The 18,285-nt window shown below is 43.1% G+C and overlaps 1 protein-coding gene across 2 annotated transcripts in view; it reads left to right on the forward strand.

Annotated features, from left to right (window-relative positions):
• The window catches only part of Il17rd (interleukin 17 receptor D), a 66,645-nt gene that overhangs the window by 29,319 nt on the left and 19,041 nt on the right, over positions 1-18,285 (forward strand). For both annotated transcript variants that reach the window (XM_047532318.1, XM_047532317.1), the window contains exons 2-3: positions 10,651-10,708; positions 15,682-15,807. In XM_047532318.1, coding sequence (XP_047388274.1) covers positions 10,651-10,708; positions 15,682-15,807 — 184 coding nt within the window. The remainder of the gene's footprint in view (positions 1-10,650; positions 10,709-15,681; positions 15,808-18,285) is intronic.

Here is an 18,285-nt window from a genome sequence, read left to right on the forward strand (position 1 = left end):
TGGGAAATTAGGAAAGAAAGTCTTCTAGATTTATTGCATATAGTTTTAAGGGCAGACTGCTGGCTTCCATCCAAGAAGTAGGGAGACATAAAGTTAGGGGAATCATTAGTGTTTGAGTATATCCTTCCGATTGCCTACTATTTTAAAATTAGTTTGGCAGAAGGTAAAAATATCTGAACCAATAATGAAATCATTTACCCTTTGAAACTTATAATGCTCATCAAAATAAAATTGTGGGGCCTTGGCATCATGTTGGTGACAGTGTCTTTTGCTGTATACCAGAATCTTAGTTTTGAGGCTCAAATGAGTTTTGCCATGGCTAGCATAGAAACCAAAGCTATATTTGGTTTTTATTTTGGAAAAAATGGAGTTTTGGAGTTTTAGTTTATTCCCCCATGGTGGCTCTTGGGCAAATACTTAAAAACATATCACAAATCTAACCCAGTTTTGTGTGTTGACCACAAACACCATATTCTTCAAAGACTGTTGAGCAAGAGTGGGAAAATCAGCTGTTTTTTTCATCTTCTGGATACTGTAAGAATTTCCTTCACATCCAGAGATTTTTTTTTTTTTTTTTTTTTTAAGGAACAGGAATTAGCCACATCATGGTTTATTTTTCACTTGATTTGGTAAAACTGACTTGACTACAGACATGACTGGTGGTACCTGTGATATGGAAAGTGACAGATCCCTCTCTCTCTCTCTCTCTCTCTCTCTCTCTTTTTTTTTTTTTTTTTTGGTGCTGAAACCCAGGAGCAAACCAGGGAGACACCTCTCCCTTAATGTGCTCACTGTACAAAATCACATAAATGGTTGTTGCTACTTTGTAATGTTCATTTAGTCCCAGCATCTTGGAAAAAATGTTCAATTACTGAGTTGTAACAAAAACTGCCTATAAAGGGTAACAGTTGTACAGCATTAATCCAGAGTTCTGTTTAAAACTTGAGATTTCCCCTCCAACCACTCACTTCCTTCATTTGGATTTGGTTTTAGTCACCAAAGTAAAATCACTCGGCTTCATTCAGCAGACCTGCTTGGAGTTAAGCTATGGAGCTATTAAGAGGAGCAGGGAGTCAGGTGAGGGGCTGGGTAGATTTTAGGGATTCAGAAGCCTCCTGGAATATCATGCAAATGTGTTCACCACAACTCTCATCAAATTCTCAAAGACATCTGTGTCCTTAATAAAAACTGAAACCCTGTGTTGGGAGGACTGAGAGGATTTTAGTGACTTTGGCTCTAATGGTGATAGTGTTACTGAGAGGAATGGGAATGGTAGAATTACAGCTGCATAGCAACTCACACTCACCCGGTTTTCAGATCTGACCAGTGTTTGTCTAGAAGCCTGGGGGTGTTGCCCAAACTTCAGCATCTGGAGACCATCTTGCATTTCAGTCCCATTGCACATGTGAATGGAACCCCCACCCTCACCACCATGCTTAATGGAGTGTGCTCTGGGTTAAGTGTGGCGTGGCCTGGGACCCATGTTGACTGAGCACTCTTACCTTTGTTCGTGTCCCCCGAGTTAATGCAGAACAAGTGGCACAGCCCTGACAAACTGTGGGCACTCAGCAAATGAGTCAAATGTGTACAGTGTAAAGGCTCTAGAAATCAGGTTTGGAGTTCCCTTTCTGCAAGAGGCAATGTGCTGCTGACTTGTGTACTCAGCATTGAGACTTGGTATTTCTCTCAAGTAACTCAGATTCCCACTGCATGGGAAGAACCCAGACTGGTAAATTGCCATGAGGGGTGGGTTGAGGCTCAGGGGAAGGCGGGGTGGGGGAGGGTGGGGAGAAACTTGTTCACATGCTTGTTAACATTTGAGGGTCTTTGACAAAGGAAGTCTAATGCCCTGCCCCGGTCAGCCAGTGATTGCCCCCCAGGAGGCCCCGTTGTGCACAGGAAGTCAGACACTAATGATGTTAGCTAGGGGACAAAGGCGCCCAGCCCGGGAAGGGCCTAATTGCTGTGTCCGCTCCTAGGCGGCCAGCTTCCAGCTGGAGGGGGCTGGGCAGGATGCGCTAAGTGTTAACACCTGGAGCCACTGCTAACTTCCTTGTGTGTGTATGTGTGTTTTTGCCATGTGGCTGGGTGTGCACACTTCCAGACACACACACACACACACACACACACACACACACACACACACACACAGAGGCACTCACAAACCCTGGCTGTACCTCAGGAGCACATTTCAGGATGTGGTATCTAGGAGACTAGATAGAAATTATTCAATCAGGAAGTCAGGCTGTTGACTGAGTACCCCCTACCCAGGCAGGGAGGATAACCAGGAAGCCAGAGACACTGCTCCCATCTGCCCATCAGAATCTGGTGAAGACTGTTGCTTCCCCTCTGGGCTGGCTGATTTCCTCTGTCCTTCAGGAAATTATCTGGGAAAGGCCAGATCTTGCAGAGGGGCAGATACATATTAGAAGGGTCATTCTGACTTTAGATTGGAATTTCTAGTCAAAACTGATGGGAGAATGTTCCTGGGAGAGAGATGAGGTTTTGAGCCAGCTGGAGTCCCAGGGAGGTGAGAATATGGCAGGATGAGGAGTGATGGGGGTACCTGCTAGCTTGGGGGGGTGGGGTGGGATCTTGCTGTGTGGGTAGATGTGGACATTTGAGTGCATATCTGGAGGGGGCATTTGGAGGTTGTGCATCCCAGGAGAGTGGGCAAGCCCAGGTGCAGCCCCCTCATTTCCAAGTGGGATAGCTGGATTCTTTGTGTCTAACATGGGGGCCTATGCATACCTCAGAGGCTCTTGGGTGGCCTTAAGGACTGCTGGAAAAGCCCTGAAATTGTTAAGAAGTGTTTCTGTGCAAAATTAGACAAGGAATGTCTTTCACAAGATTCTCCAAAGGCAGTCTAGAAATCCTGCCCCCTTAATAACATCAGGGTCATCAATAATTAAAAGTGAAGACCCCCTGCCTTGGCCAGTAGTCCTGCAGTGTTGGGATTAGAGACTCAGCTCCCACAAGGCTGAGGGCAAGGTTACCTGGAGCCTGAACCTGGGCCCAAAGCCTGGCAGTGTGAACACAGGTCAACTCACTTGGATTTTTGTAGCTTTAGAACAAAAAAAAGGGATGCCTGTTTCTCCTCCTAGAGAAAGTGGAGGGTTTGCAAAAGGATCTAACATTGACTTACTGCTTCTCATTCTTATTTTAGGGTGGTTTTTTTTTTTTTTTTTTTTTTTGGTCTAAGACCACTATGTGGACAGACTTAATTGTCTAACAGAAGGTGTCACTTGTTTAGAAAACATGCCCTGTAATATTTCGATTCATAACAAAACCTAAAAGGGGCAGCCTTCCATGATTCCAAATATGAAAAATCCACCTTGGAAGAAGCACATGTGTGGGGCGTGCTGGGGACCTGCGGGATGGAGGAGGCTGGGTCCCCATGGCAACCTTGCAGACTCCCATTTCTGCAAGCGTTTGTGCTGTAAAAGCAGAATTCCAGATGTGACACAGCATTCATAGACTCCATCCCCGGCCCTCAGACGCGGTATTTGAAGTGGGCACAATTTGGTGCACTGCTCTCTGTGTGGTCCTAAGGCTTATTATTAGTAGTTGTATTCTGAGCTGAACATTTCCTCTCAGCTTAGGCCCAACAATCATGTTTATAGCTTTAAGTTTTCCTCTATTGTCTAATCACTGTTTTGCCCTGGTAAGAAGTGACTTTCTTGGGCTTCTGGAGTGAAGTCTTTGTTCCTTTCACAGCTAAGTGAGAGTGAGCCAGTAGCTGATTTGCTGAGTAGGTATTTGGGTGGCTGGTTGGTTGCTGCTTCTTTGTACCCAGTGTTTACAGAAAACCAGTTAATCTCTGTGAGTTTTGTCTGTGTAGGCTTTGCAAACTCCAGAGAGACTGACTCTTACCTTAGAGATGCTGGCTTTTTAACATGCGGTTCTCATTTGAGTGGAGAAGAATGGTGTGAAGCAGAGGGAAAGGTCTGGCCCTCCATCCAGAGGCATGTTTTATAGCTTGCCTTTCACATTTTCAGAACTGGAAAAATGGAACAATCCTGTCTATTTGTGACTATCAGCCACAGGAGAGCACAGATCCCAGATTCTTAACAGACTTTTTGGAGAAAGTACTTGGGCTTTTTGCTTTGTGAAAACCAAGGAGGTTGCAGAGCTCTGTTTTATTTTTTAAACACAGGAAGAAAGCTTTGTGTGTTTGTATGTGCATGCTGATACCTTTGGGCTTTAACTGCACAGGTATGTTAAAGCGAAGCAATCAAGAAAATCCTAAAGTCAGGAGTGAGGAAGGACATTTTAAATTCTACATGGGCCACCACCATTTAGAGAAGTTGCTCTCTGAGAATAACCTCCTGTAAACCTTCTGACCCATCTGTATCTTCAGTGAATTGATGGGGGGTGGGGGGTGGGTTTTGAAAAGAAACCTGGATGAAAACTAAAGTTTTCAGTTTGATAAGCAGGACACATGGTAACTTGGCATGGGTCGGCTCCATGTTAGAGCTCAGAAACAATTGTCCCTTCAGCTTTCCTTTGGGGAGCGTGAAATTAGGAACATGTGTGTACTGATTAGCAACATGTCAGAGATGAATCATGATTACAGCTTTGGTCTGGTGCACAGACCATGCTTTGGAGTAGTGATTTCCTACCTCCCCAAGCAAATCTCTTTAATTAGCTTAAGATCTCTAGGTCTTTTTGGGCCCATGGGGTAATTGCTGGTAGGAACCCCGTGGCATTCCCCCAGAGCTTGTGTGTTCCCTGCCAGATATCCAAGACCTCACCTCCTCAAGTCAGATTGCTGGCATCCTTCGTTTTTGAAGTTGGTTGCATATAGAGGGAAAGTGAGAGAGAACAGCTCCCAGGAATGTGGAGGGAATATATCTTGAATAGATCCAGGCGCAGGCTGGCTTTGTGATTTATTTTCCTTGTGTTTTGGATTCGCCAGCATTCTCCTCAGCTTACATCACCTGGGGCTTCTCTGCCTTTGCTGACTTTTTTTTTTCTTTTTCTTTTTCTTCTCTCTCTTCTTTTTGGTTAAAGGTTTGAACTGAGGTAAGAGGGATTCTTTGTTATAAAACCCTGAACCAACAGTCACATGATCCCACATTCTGCCTCTTCCTGCCCTCCCCACGTCCAGTGGTCATAGGCAAACGTGTCATTCTGTTGTACATTTTAAGCCTTCTGGTACTCTCAGAGCTCTTTTTATCTCACTCATTGACTTGCTGGAAACCCAAGATGGGAAAAATATTATAGACAATAGAAAGTATTGAGTTGGCCTTAGTTTTAAGTAGTTAAAAGTGTACTTTTTAAAAATAACATCCTCAGTTCTTTGTAATGAAGGCTCTTATTTAAATTTTAACTCAAATTCTTGTTCACTAAAACATCACCAGCTTTCTGAGAGTTCCTTAAATGATGTGAGTGCAGTCTTGTTTAGGTCCCATCATGTGGCCAGCCTTCCACTGGGAAAGGAGACACCGTATTTACAGCACAGTCCTTTTCAAAATGTGTTTTTCCAAAATGGCAGTTAAACTGTGTTGGCTCTGGATTGGAAATGTCACTCTGGGGGTTTGGTGTCTTCAGATGGCCCAGAATCCTCACGACCCCTCAGGAAATTGGCCATGGGATCCTTCCCCCATGGCTGACAGTGTTTGTGTCTAGGCCTTTGCTTCTTGCCATATGGCTGGAGGATGGTGTGGGTTTTCACTTTTTGAATTTTAATCCTTCAGAGCACTTAAGAGTTATCCTCCCCCATCCTTCCTGAGTGAAAGATGTTTTCTCCATTATGTTCCCATTTGCTGCTTCCGTCCTCGCTGCTTACCAGAGAGCATCAACCAAAGGAATTTCATAGTGGAGCTCCAGGCACCTGGGGCTTGCATCTTAGTTCCCTTTGGAACACATTAAAAGGTACCCGTTAGGAAAGCAAATGGAGGTAGTTAATTAACTAAGAATGTGGCACCCTGAGGCCACAGCATTGGCATTTATAGGTTTTAAGTAACAGGCAGCAAACAAGTATTTTTAATTGTCAGCTCATTAAATATCAAAACAGTGTAGTAGCTAACAGCTTGGGATTGTTTCCTGAAGAACAGTTTACAAAACTACTGACCAGCTTTGGGAGTGGACTTATCTGTTTTCTCTTGGTGTGGGCCTTTATTCTAAGCCCATAAATCACTGTGCAACACCAGCTAGGTTCTGGCTTAATCACACATTCATTTAATTAGAAAACTAATATGTATCAAGGGCTGACTATATATGAGCCAGGCCCAGGACAGTGGGGCAGGGACCTGGGGACGGCCCTCCTACCCATGCTATCATCAACCTCCCCTTTCCACTCCACCATGTGCTCTTTTCAGAGATGGAATTACTGGATCCTCTAGTTCCCATAGGGATTATCAGCAGAACACATTCCTTAGCCTGGTGGTCAGTGCCTTCTGCCACCTTGGCCTGATCTGTTCGCCATGTCTCCTACAGTCCTTCAGGGTTCTGGATGGTGGAGACAAATCCTATCTGGAAGATATACCTCCTGCGAGCTTTCCCTGCCTCCCTTGAGTGTCCCCGTATTGTCATCCCTGCAGCTCAGCTCTTACCTGCTTTTTGAGGCAGGAATCTTCTTAGGAAGGATGACATAAACGTTTCTTAGTTGTTATGTGTCAGATGCTGTGCTGAGCACTTGACATATGTCATCTGATGCAGTCCCCATACCAGTCCTTTCCAGGAAGTCTCCAGAGTGTTTGAACCTCTGAAATGAGGCTCAGAAATGTGCCCAAGGTCACACAGTGAGAAAGTGGGTGCTTTGAACATATATCTTTGTAAGGTCAATCCCATTTTCTTTCTTTAAAAAAAAAAAAATATTTATAGATGGACACTATGCCTTTATTTTATTCATTTATTTTTATGTGGTGCTGAGGATCGACCCCAGTGCCTCACGTGCTAGCTAGGCAAGCACTGTACCACTGAGCTACAACTGAGCCCCCAACCCCATTTTCTTAACCTCAGGTCCAGATAAGCCCCAGATCAGCCCACAGAATCCCGCATCTAAGATGGCAGAATCTCAACAGCTGCTCTGATGGATCCGGATTTCGTGTCTGCTTGAGGCCAGGGTGGGAGAGAAGGCAGCAGGGAGGGATCAGTTCTGGGAGTGGGATGGGAAGAAGGACAGCACATACCAGGTATGTGGCATCCAGGTCCAGTCCCTTTGTATTGCAGTTGAAATGTATGCATATATTAGCTGTCAGTTGCTCTTGTGAAGAATTGCCAGGAATTTAATGACTTAAAATGACACAAACTTAATATTTTGTAATTCTGGAAGGCAGAACTCCAAAATAGGTCTTAATCTGCTGAAATCAGGTGTTGGCAGGGCTGATTCTTTCCAGAGGCCATAGGAGAGGGTCCATTCCTTTCCTTTTCCAGGCTCCAGAGGCTGCCAGTCTTTGGTTCAGTAACTCCATCCTCTGTCTTCAAAATCAGTGGTATTTATCTTCTAGTCATCTCTGCCTCTCTCCTGCTCCCACTGTCACATCTCCTTTTCTGTGAAACTGACCCTTCAGTCTTCCTTTTATAAGAACACTTGTGATGACATTGAACTCCTCTGGAGAACCCAGAATACTGCTTCCATTTCAGCATCCTTGAACTTGATCACATCCTCATTGTCCCTTTCATTACGTGAAATAACAGTCACAGGTTCCAGATGAGAATGTGGATATGTTCTGGAGACCATCATTTCTGTCAGTCATGAAATATAAAGGAACAGCAGGCTTCTGAGGACCAGCCTGGCTATAGCATTTCTAAGGTGGTTTCTGAGGGCTGTGAGGCTGCTGAAGCATTATTTGGTGTGAGCTGAGGACAACCCTGTGGAGCATATGTGATGCATGTGCTGAGAAGCTGTGCACTGGAGAACTTCCAGGAATGAAAGGGTCTTTCAAGTGCAGATAAGAACTGGTAACTGGGGCAGCATCTCTTGCTTCCTGAACTCCATGACTGGGGTTGGGTGGTCACAGGGTCTTAGGGTCTCTGATTTTCTGTGGAATTAGAATCACCATTTCACATTTACATCCACAGAAGTGCCGTGTAGGTAGACTGATGTGTCACGAACCTCATGTGATAGGGGCTAGACTAAGACAAGCAGTCCACCAGGGAAGCAGGACTTGGGTGATGGGAAGAAATTCATGGGAATGAAGAGAAGGGGACTCTTGAGATACAGGAGTATCTGAGGACATGTACTGAGTGGAGCTACAGTGCTTGAGGGGTTTGGAAGGTGGGGAAGGAAGTAGCTGGGAAGGTAGGCAGGCAGTGGCCATGCCAAGAGAGGTCTAGAGGAGCATGGAATCAGTGAAGGATTGGGAGGAGGGGAGTGAGGTAGATGTGCATGTTTGGAGCTTGCCTTGATGCCCAAAGTTCCTTAAGGTCAGGACCTAGGTCTGGTTTATACTGAGTGCCCAGCCCTGTAAGGCACAGGACAAGCTGGAATGCTCAGTAGATCGTGAATGGATGTCACATACAAGCCTTATGATCCTTAAGGTCAGCTCACTGGGTCCTCTTCTGAACAGCTCACTGGATCCTCTTCTGAACAGCTCCACATACATCACAGTGACCTTATTGGGAAGGATTTAGGTTTTTGCATGCATGTTACAGCACATATCACCATCCTGGTCTCCTTTCCACAATGCATTAGCCATTGCAAGTGCCTGGTGGCTATAGCAGCACCTGACTGCAAGCTACTCAGGAGACTGAGTGAGAAGGATAGCAAGTTTGAGGCCAGACTGGGCAACTTAGACTCTGTCTCAAAATAAAATGGAAAAAAAAAAGGGTGGGGGGTGTGCTGGGCATATCAGTCAGTGGTAGAGTGCTTACATAGCATCTGTGAGGCCCTGGGTTCAGTCACCAGTACTGCAAACAATAGCAAAAACTATGCTACAAAAGAAATACAGGGGAAACAGGAACAAAAACAAAAGCTGACCATGTTCAGCAAGTAAGGTGAGTTCCTTTGTACTTTGTAATATGCTATTGAATGGAATGTGTTTCCTTTTTGAAAAGTGTCTCCCTGCCAGATATGGTAGCACATGCCTATAATCCCAGCAACTTAGGAGGCTGAGGCGGGAGGCTGAGGCACGAGGATGGCAAGTTTGAGGAGTGAGTTTAACCTGAGGTTCTGTAGGGAGAAGAAGGGTGGTTTGGGGGTCTCGAGCTTTGGTTTTGGGCATTCCCAAAGAGTTGTAGGGACTGTTCTCCTGCCTGGTTTTCACTCAGGTCCCTGTATCTGGAGGTTTGGCAGCCTCCAGCTGCAGGGACTATGACTTGTCCCTAAGGAGTCAGGGATACTCCAAGGATTTTAATAAGAGTATTTTCCGAAGTTCTGTTTCAGGCTAGGAGTTCTGGAATTTTACATATATGGGGAAGTACAAATGGGTGGAGGAAGCTGGAAAACAAAGGCGAACCAGGAAGAAGAGGAGCCCTGGATCAGGGGCTGGGGCACCATGTTGGTTTAGGTTTTGTGTTACCGCTTACTTATAGCCCACTTCAGAGTGGGGTGTGTGTCCCTTTCTGCACAGCTGTGCTTTCCCAAGGTCCATGTATATCTGAGCTCAGGGATATGGTTTCAGTGGGCGTGACTGGCTTCAGGATAAACAGCGTGAACATGCCTGAAGCATATGGATGTGATGGGGTTGTGGCTTGAAACTTGGACCCCATCAGAAGTGTTCTCCACATTGTATCTCAGTGTAACAATTGCCCATTAAATACAGGGCTGCCAGCATATGGTTTTCCCCAATATCCTCCTTGTTAAGTGGAAACTTTAGCTGTGTGGTTAGAATATTTTCCCATCATTTAGCACTTCAGAATTAACCTATTTTAGAGAATTCTGCAATTAATACTAAATGGCACATTTGCAGATTATTAGAGAAACAGTTAAGTCAAAATGGGTAGATTTGGAGCTGCTCTTTCCCATAATGGATAAACGGTGGGGTAGGAAAAGGTGGGGTCAGTAGGAGGATTCCAGTGCTCCCTCTGTGGATGCTGTAATTAAAGTGGGAAGTCTGGCGGAGTTGTTAACCCTGCTATTAAGAGTGCAGATGGCTAATGGCCACATCACTGAGAGTTAAGAGTTAGACCTTTTAAAGTCTTTTTTCTTTTTCTTTTATGACCCACCCTGTGTATTCCAAGCATAGGTATGGATGCAGTGAAGAATTTTCTCATTAAAAGTAACGGCTTATTCCCACACTCATTCCCAGTCTGGGAATGAGAAACTGGTTTCCTTAGAGTTGTGGAATTGCCTATCTGTCTTGGCTTAATAGAGCTTTCAGATGAGGGCGTCTGGTAGGCGAATTTTATAACCAATCAGTGTTCAAAGTGGATCCAACTGGAAAGACTCCAGCTGGCGGCCCTAGTCTGGTTCCCAATTTTAGTATTAATGAATTATTAAACCTTAAAATAGAATAGCTGCTCCTATTGTCCCAGGGGAAATGAGTGTTCATGATCCCCTGTGGCCTGGCAGTAAGGAATCTCTTGGGCTGAGGATGTTTGGCAGTTGTGATGTCATGAGATGGGTGAAAGAATGGTGGGTGACACTTGGGGACTGGTATGGCACTGAGTCTCTGCAATGCTGCGGGCATTTAGACTCCATGGGAATCTACTGGAAAAGTCAATTGGCTTTATTCTGCATTGTGTTCTCTTGTTTTCCCATAGGGAGTGGGACCAGCCAGCAGGAACAGTGGACTGCACAACATCACCTTCAGATATGACAGTAAGTAACTGACTTGACCTGGAAGAGTAGAGCCCTTTTCAGTTATCCACAGCTTATACTGTTGTACTTAATCAAGGGCACCACAGGTCCTGGGGTCGAGGATTTTTCTGAGCCTGTTCAGGTTTGTCTACAGTTAAACCAGCTCCGTCATGATTGAGCCTCTAAAGTATTTGGGAATTTGAATAGGTCAAGTGTCTTCCATAGTGTTCAGAAAAGTCACATATGAAGACCTCTCCTGAGTTCCTCAAGATACAACTGTATCCTTAAGAATAAACATAGATGCCAGTCAGGCTCAGCAGGGGACAGAGGAGCAAAGCTGCTCAAGTACAGGATGCTAGAGAAAAGTGGGTACTATAGACGATCTGGCTTGACTTCTTATTTCCAGCTCATTGTGGTCCCGAAGAATTCCCATAGTATAGCCAGATGTGGTTTCCAAGAGTATTTTTGGTGAACATTTAAAAAGAAATATTGGCATTTATCTTAAAAATACACAAACACAGGAGCTGGGGTTGTAGCTCAGTGTTAGAGCTCTTGCCTAGCACATCTGAGACACTGGGTTCAATCCTCAGCACTGCATAACAGTATTTTATTATAAATAAAATAAAGGTATTGTGTTCATCTATAACTAACTAACTAAATAAAAATATACAAACACAGAGTGGGCCAAGTGCATCTGTGTCCCAGATTGACCAGGCATCACCAGTTGGTTACCTCTGACTTGGGCCTAGGTACCAACCCCGGTTTCCCACCTGTCAGCTCTGTGAGCTGTGGCAGGTGACTTTACTTCTTCACCCATGCTTGTTCGCTTATATGAAACAAAGATTAGTGGATTGGGGTTATAGCTTAGTAGTAGAGGGCTTGTATAGTATGCAGCAGACCCTGGGCTCCATCCCCAGCACCTAAAAAAAAAAAAAGTTTAGTTTCCTTCTCCTAGAATCATTTGAGGCTTACATGAGGTAATGCTTATACCTGCTCAGCTTGGTAGCTGGCTTGAGTATACACTCAGGGAAATGCTGTGTATTCACAGAAGCTGGTTCAACTGAGGTTTAATAAAAACACCCTTTTTTGCCCTTTCTCGTAACAAGTGTGCCTTTTTTCTGGCTAAAGGCTTGTATAAGGATAGGGCAAGGGTGCTTTTTTCTGATTAAGCAAATAGAATCCCCACTAAGCAGCTGCTTTCATTCATAAGAAGGTTGTTGTATATAATTGTGAGCATTTTAGCCTCATGAGCTGTAATTCATACATAAAAATAATGAGAGGGAGCTTGACTCCTATTTGGCGACTCCTGACATCTGATTCATCTCTTGGAGAAGGTTGTGAATTAGTATAAATAAGGGGTTTAGGTCACATGGAGGCTTCTGGAATAATCAGTACTAAGGCAGGGTTTTTGAGGTTATGGCTACAGTCTAACAATATTAAGATACAAATATGTGTGTCAAATTCATGCCCACAGTTACTGGCATGGGTATTTTAAGTTAACCAATAAGGGCTTACACATGGAACTCAGGCATTTCATGTTAGTGGTGTGTGCATGTTCTGGGTAAATGCTGTGATGGTAATGAAAGATTTGCAAGTCCATGATACTTGGTTCAGCTAAGTAAAGACATGTGTAAGGGATCTTTCTTTGAGTTAGTAAGTTAATTTCTAATAGACGCTCTTGGTCCTAGCAGATCTTATATTACATTCAAGAGTTCAGAATTTTCCGGTCAGCTGCAAACAAGCATTTGCCTCTCTAATTTAATATGGGTTTTGTGTAAAAGGATCTATACCTGTAAAACTTAAAAGTATTCTATTGTTGTCTTCATTGTACTAAATTTTTGACCCATGTGCCTATTCCTATCTCTTTGTCATTACTTTCTTCTTAATTCTTTAGCATTTAATTTGAATTTAATTCACAACTTGCATTGACTCCTGAGATGTTTGAAGCTCAGCTGCATTTTGGCAAAATGTCACTTGGGCATAAAGTTTCTTTTTGTAACCAGAATCCAAAACTTTAGACTTGCTAATAATTGGATGCAAGATGTATAAAAAAGCTTATTCAGTGTTTTCTACTAAAAAAGATATTTTTCTCTTCTATAAGGAAGTTCCTATTATTGCTCAGCTAACTGGTTACTAGTTCTGTTTGAACAGCTGAGAATCAATTACCAAGTTTTCACCAAAATTACTGAACTACAGAAACCTTTTTTCCTATTCCTTTGTCAATTAATGTTGTAAAGAAAGAAAATGTCTTAACTTTAAGTTATAACTGAATTTCACAAGCCTCCTTACCTCCTTTGACCCTGCATTTCATGCTTCCTTAGGCTCTGAATGGGTATGCCTGAGTAGGTTATAACATTTTCTTAATTCTTAGATTTTCTATTTTGCGTAATTGTATTTATGGAAACCCAAAGAGTGTTAATTTTGGCATTAGGAATGAAAGAGAAAACCCATGATTTTCTCTTGATTACAGTTTTTCAAAACTAAGTCAAAGGGTTCTCTTACATTGTTGGCCTCAACAAATGAAAATACTGGAACTTTACGAAAGTATGATAGGATCTTCTTTTTCTGTATTGGGAAGCTAGTGATAGCTAGGACTTTTGCATACTGAACCCCCCAGACTCGGAACTTATGCCAGTAGCAATGTACTCTGTATAGATCACAGGGCACCAAGATCCCTGGGGAGTCCTCAGAGGCTGCTTTTTCTGCTCCTGCTCTTGGGCTCCTCCTGAGTCACCCAGGTGATCTCTCATGGTTACACTGTCCTCTTTTGTACAATGAAGGTGTTAAACCAGATATTTAAAGAATCTTTTTCCTATTCTCAATTCTCTTCTGCACCTGAAGAACACATATTAATTGCTTTGAAAAGGAGTTTCATCAAAAGTAGGATTTGATTTTATTGTTAACATTATTTCAATAGACGAAATATTGAAATATGAATGTGACTTTTTAAAAAAATTTTAAGTTGTCAATGGACATTTATTTATTTATTTATTTTATCTATTTATGGTGCTCAGTATTGAACTCAGTGCCTCACACATGCTAGTTGAGTGCTCTACCACTGAGCCACAACCCCAGCACTGAATTGACTTTTTGAAGCAAACAGAGCTTAGAGAAAGGAGTGCATCCAGTGTGGTTAGATAAGAAAGCAGGGGGCTGGGGATATAGCTCAGTTGGTAGAGTGCCTGCCTCGCATGTACAAGACCCTGGGTTCAATCCCCAGCACCAAAAAAAAAAAAAAAAAAAAAAAAAAAAGAAAGAAAGCAGGACAAAGGCCATGTGGAAGGTGGAGTTTTAAAAATGGGAGGTACAGCTGGGTGTGGTGGTGAACCCCTGTAATCCCAGTGATTTGAGAGGTTGGGGCAGGAGGATCCAACCTTAGCAATTTAGCAAGGCCCTAAGGAACTTAGACCCTTTCTCAAAACAAAAAATAAGACGGAAAAAAAGAAAAAAAAAAAAAAAAAAAAAAAAGACGGGCTAGGGATGTGATTCAGTGGTTAAGCACCTCTGGGTTCAATCAATCCCCAGTACCCCCTCCCCCAAAAAAGTGGGAGGTGCAGTGCAGTGTATGAATATTATACTTCCATAAGAAATAAAAAAGAATCTATATGCATGCTAAAAGCTTTGGAAGGATATCCATTGGAATGTTAATAGCAATTACATCTGTGTAAGAAGAGTATGGATGACTTCTTTTTATATTCCTTTGTGGTTTTCAAATGTATATTTTTAGTTAAAAATGGGCAGCTAGCTGGGTAGCTGGGTGTGGTAGTCCACATTTGAAATCCCAGTGACTTAGGAGGCTAAGGCAGGAGGATGGCAAGTTCAAGGCCAGCCTTAGCAATTTAGCAAAGCCCTAACAACTTAGTAAGACCCTGCGTCAAAATAAAAAATAAAAAGGACTTGGGGATGTGGCTCAGTGTTTAAGTGCCCCTTGGTACCAAAGAAAAGGAAAAGAAAAGAAAATGTTCTGGAATATTTCACCCCAAAGACCCCACCCCCGCTTCAGCAGAGGAACAGACAGATTTGAACCTTTGATGAAATGAGAACCTTTTGCAGTGAACACTAAAGAGAGTATTCAAATTGAATCATTGAGGAAGAAACAAGGATGAAGCAACAGTTGGTATCTTCTGGGGACAACCAATGGTTCTCTTGTTAGAGTGGCCATAACAGCTAGCTCACAGCCAGCCTCTGAAGTCCCAGAATGATTCTGGCTGAAAGCTTCTGGCAACTTTTTAGGAAACACAGATTTTGAAGGTGTATTTAGCAATATCAGGTGCTACTGCTGCTCACATTGACAAGTGGCAGTGAGTAATATCCTTAGACAAAACCCAAATAAGCAGAGGTGGTTTTCATTTTGGAAGCAAAGTGGGGCTTTTTGGATTTGGCGGGGATTAAGTGTGTGTTTGACAGCAGTGTTTCAGAACAAAAGGTTTGCCTTTGTGGATGCTAGTTAGCATCCTTACCTCAGTTTCTAAGTGAAGTACCTTGTACAGATTCTGAGTTGCTAACAGCATGTGGATTCACATCTGCATGTTGATTATGTTGATTCCTTGATTCCTTCCCTTCAAACTGACCCTGTGCCCTCTATGTTTCTTCTAAAAACAAAACCCAAATTATTTAGCAGTGTTTCCTTTCAGATTACTCTTTAATGTTGAAAGCTAGCTGAATTGATGTAAATACTTATTGATTTTAGGTAAATGTCATCCGAGTTCATGTCAGACTCACACACACACATAACCCACACTGTGTGTGATCCTCCCAGCATCATCCTACAATTTAACTTGGGGCAGGTGGTGGTACTGATGCTATAAATAAATCATTCTGTAGCATCTTAACCCTAAACCATAGTCAACCTTGATGTCATGTTTAGGCTTTTGAAGCAGAGGTCTTTAAATGGAATGGATTTGGCCAGCTGTGGACATGTTCTGTGTAATTTGATAAGACAAACTTGAAAATAAAGGTAAAATTTTAAATTAGACTATGCCTGCTCTTTCCAGACTGTACCACCTACTTGAATCCTTTGGGGAAGCACGTGATTGCTGATGCCCAGAACATCACCATCAGCCAGTATGCTTGCAATGACCAAGTGGCCGTCACCATTCTTTGGTCCCCAGGGTCCCTCGGTAAGTGTTCAGAAATCAAGTTCACCTTGATAGGCTGGGTGGATAGTACCTAGTGCCAGAGTTACACATGTGCTGACCTCTAGGCAGGTAGGTCTTGATGAGAGCGAGGTGAGGTTGGGTGGGGTACAGACACACTTGGTCCTCTGAGGCTTGCACTTGCTGACTGCATGCAGCTTGGGACTGCTCCATGGCTCTTTGCTTTTTTTTTCCTTGACCCTTACTGAGAGACAAGTGGGTTTGGAAAATAATAGTGTGTGAGTGATAACTGGCACCGAAGCCTTGGCCTCTCTGTGTCTCACTGCTAGTTGGTGGTAGGTGGCGGCAGTGCCAGGAAATCCGGTGGCTCATCCAGGGGCAGACTGGCTTTGGCATCCAGTGTTAGTTGGTCTCTGTGACCACATAGATACATGGGCCCTGGCATTGGCACATGTTATGATTTTTCAGGAAAATCTTGGGTTTTACAAGAAACCATGAAATCAATGAATGTTTAAAGTTGGCAGCTAATTAAAATTGTATTTATGCTGTGTGGGACTGGGGGGGAAAAAAAAGCCCAAATCAAAATCAGCACACAGAAGAACAAACCCACATTATCTGGCCAGATTCAGCTTTGCTGAATCTGTTTGTCGTTTGTTTTGTTTTGTTTTTTTTTCTTCTTTTCTTTTTTTGGTACTAGGGACTGAACCCAGAGGTGTTTTACCACTGAGCCACATCCCTAACCCTTTTTATTTTTATTTTGAGACAGGGTCTTGCTAAGTTACTTAGGCTGGCTTTGAACTTAGGTTCCTCCTGCCTGAGCCACTGGGATTATAGGTGTGTAACACCATGCCTGGCCCATTTGTCCTCTTGAATGAACTGATAATACCCAGGAGGGGAATTGTTAGTCAAGCAAGGGACATAGGGAGGGAGCATTTGTTCAGATGAGCCTAGGTTTGAACCCAGAATCAACCTTTTGAAGAGGCTTGCAGAGCCGCTGCTTCCCTGTCTATCAAGAGGAGTTGCAAGCTGTCCAGAGAGAGCTCTTAGAACAGAGCTTTTAGAGCAGAGGAGCTGCTGTTTTCATCAGAACCTGGGTTTCAGACCTGCCCCTCTGACATTCCCATCAATCTTAGACATTTTCCGAAACCTAGTCAGGGATTAAGCCCAATTTCTTAATCTGAACAGGATAAATCTCAGAAAAACCAGACTATTGGAGGGGTGAGTGCAGGGGGAGGGAGGATAGAGCAGACCATGGGCCCAACTCACCTGTCCACAGAAGTAATTCTGAGTCTGAACCTTACAAGTTTTCCAAAAATAATATTATCTTAACATTTAAAGATAAAAACATTCTCTGTAGATAAAAGGAACTGATCATTCCATGTAAGGCTGAAATGGTTAAAGACTTGTTCCAACGAATTGTGGTCTCCCTCATTAGAATGAAAGTAAGAGGTATGAGCTGGTGATTGGAAGACTAATACGCGGAACAGAGGAGAGGGCAGAAGACTCTGCTTTTCCTGAATGATTTATAGGTGGGAGTAGATGAACAGGTTCTATCCGGTTCAAACAGGGAAAGTCCTTGGAAGGCAGGAAAGCATGTGGGTTAAGGACACTGACTGAGAGTCAGGTATTTCCTGGGTTTGAATCCTGCCTCTGTCATTTTATTCCTGTGTGACCTTGAGCAAGTTAACTTCTCTAAACCTCAGTTTCCTCATCTGTAAATGGGGATAATAGCACCTTCCTTCTGTGATTGTTAGGAATCAGTGATGTAAAAGAGATGTAAATGAGATAAATGATGTAAAAGAGAGCAAATAAGTCCATTTGGGGAAGGTTACTTTATAAAATTGCCTGTCGTTCTATAACAACAAGATGCTATTAGCTTTATGATAAGTAAGTTCCTGTGGTGTAGGGATTATATTTGCTGCCTCTACCTCCAACCCCGGGTTTGTTGTAATTTCATGAGTTGCCTGACCTTTAATCATATTAATCACTTGGATATTGTTAAATAATAATCCTGGGAACATTGCATAAATTAAATCTTTGTATAAACACTAAGAATCTGCTTAAAAAATTATTTTTTAATCTCAAAAGACAAGTTTCTACAAGATCTACTAAATAGTTGTTGGTCCAAAGACCTTGTAGCTTGCCATTATGTCTGGATCTCCGGGCCATGGGTCAGCTGACCATCACCCCACAGGAAGCTTTGTGGTTGAAACATGACCTACTAGAGTTGATTCTGGGGCTCTGAGTGCTCTGAACCCCTATAATGTAAGGTTCTGATTGTGGTGCCTCTGCCCTACCCACCATGAAAAATGTGCTGTTCGTCAAATAATTACAGGATTGGAGAACCTGTTCGAAAAAGATTTCCCTGGCCTTTGCCTTCAATAATTTTCCCACCTGGTTAATTGCATCCTGTGTAATTACTTTTGCCCTGGGAGGGGAAGGTTTGAAAATGTCTCCTTGTCTAGTGTTCGGAAAGAATGTGAAATCGATATCTCACCAATT

This window comes from Sciurus carolinensis, chromosome 17, assembly GCF_902686445.1.
Source record: "Sciurus carolinensis chromosome 17, mSciCar1.2, whole genome shotgun sequence".
Lineage (NCBI taxonomy): Eukaryota > Metazoa > Chordata > Mammalia > Rodentia > Sciuridae > Sciurus > Sciurus carolinensis.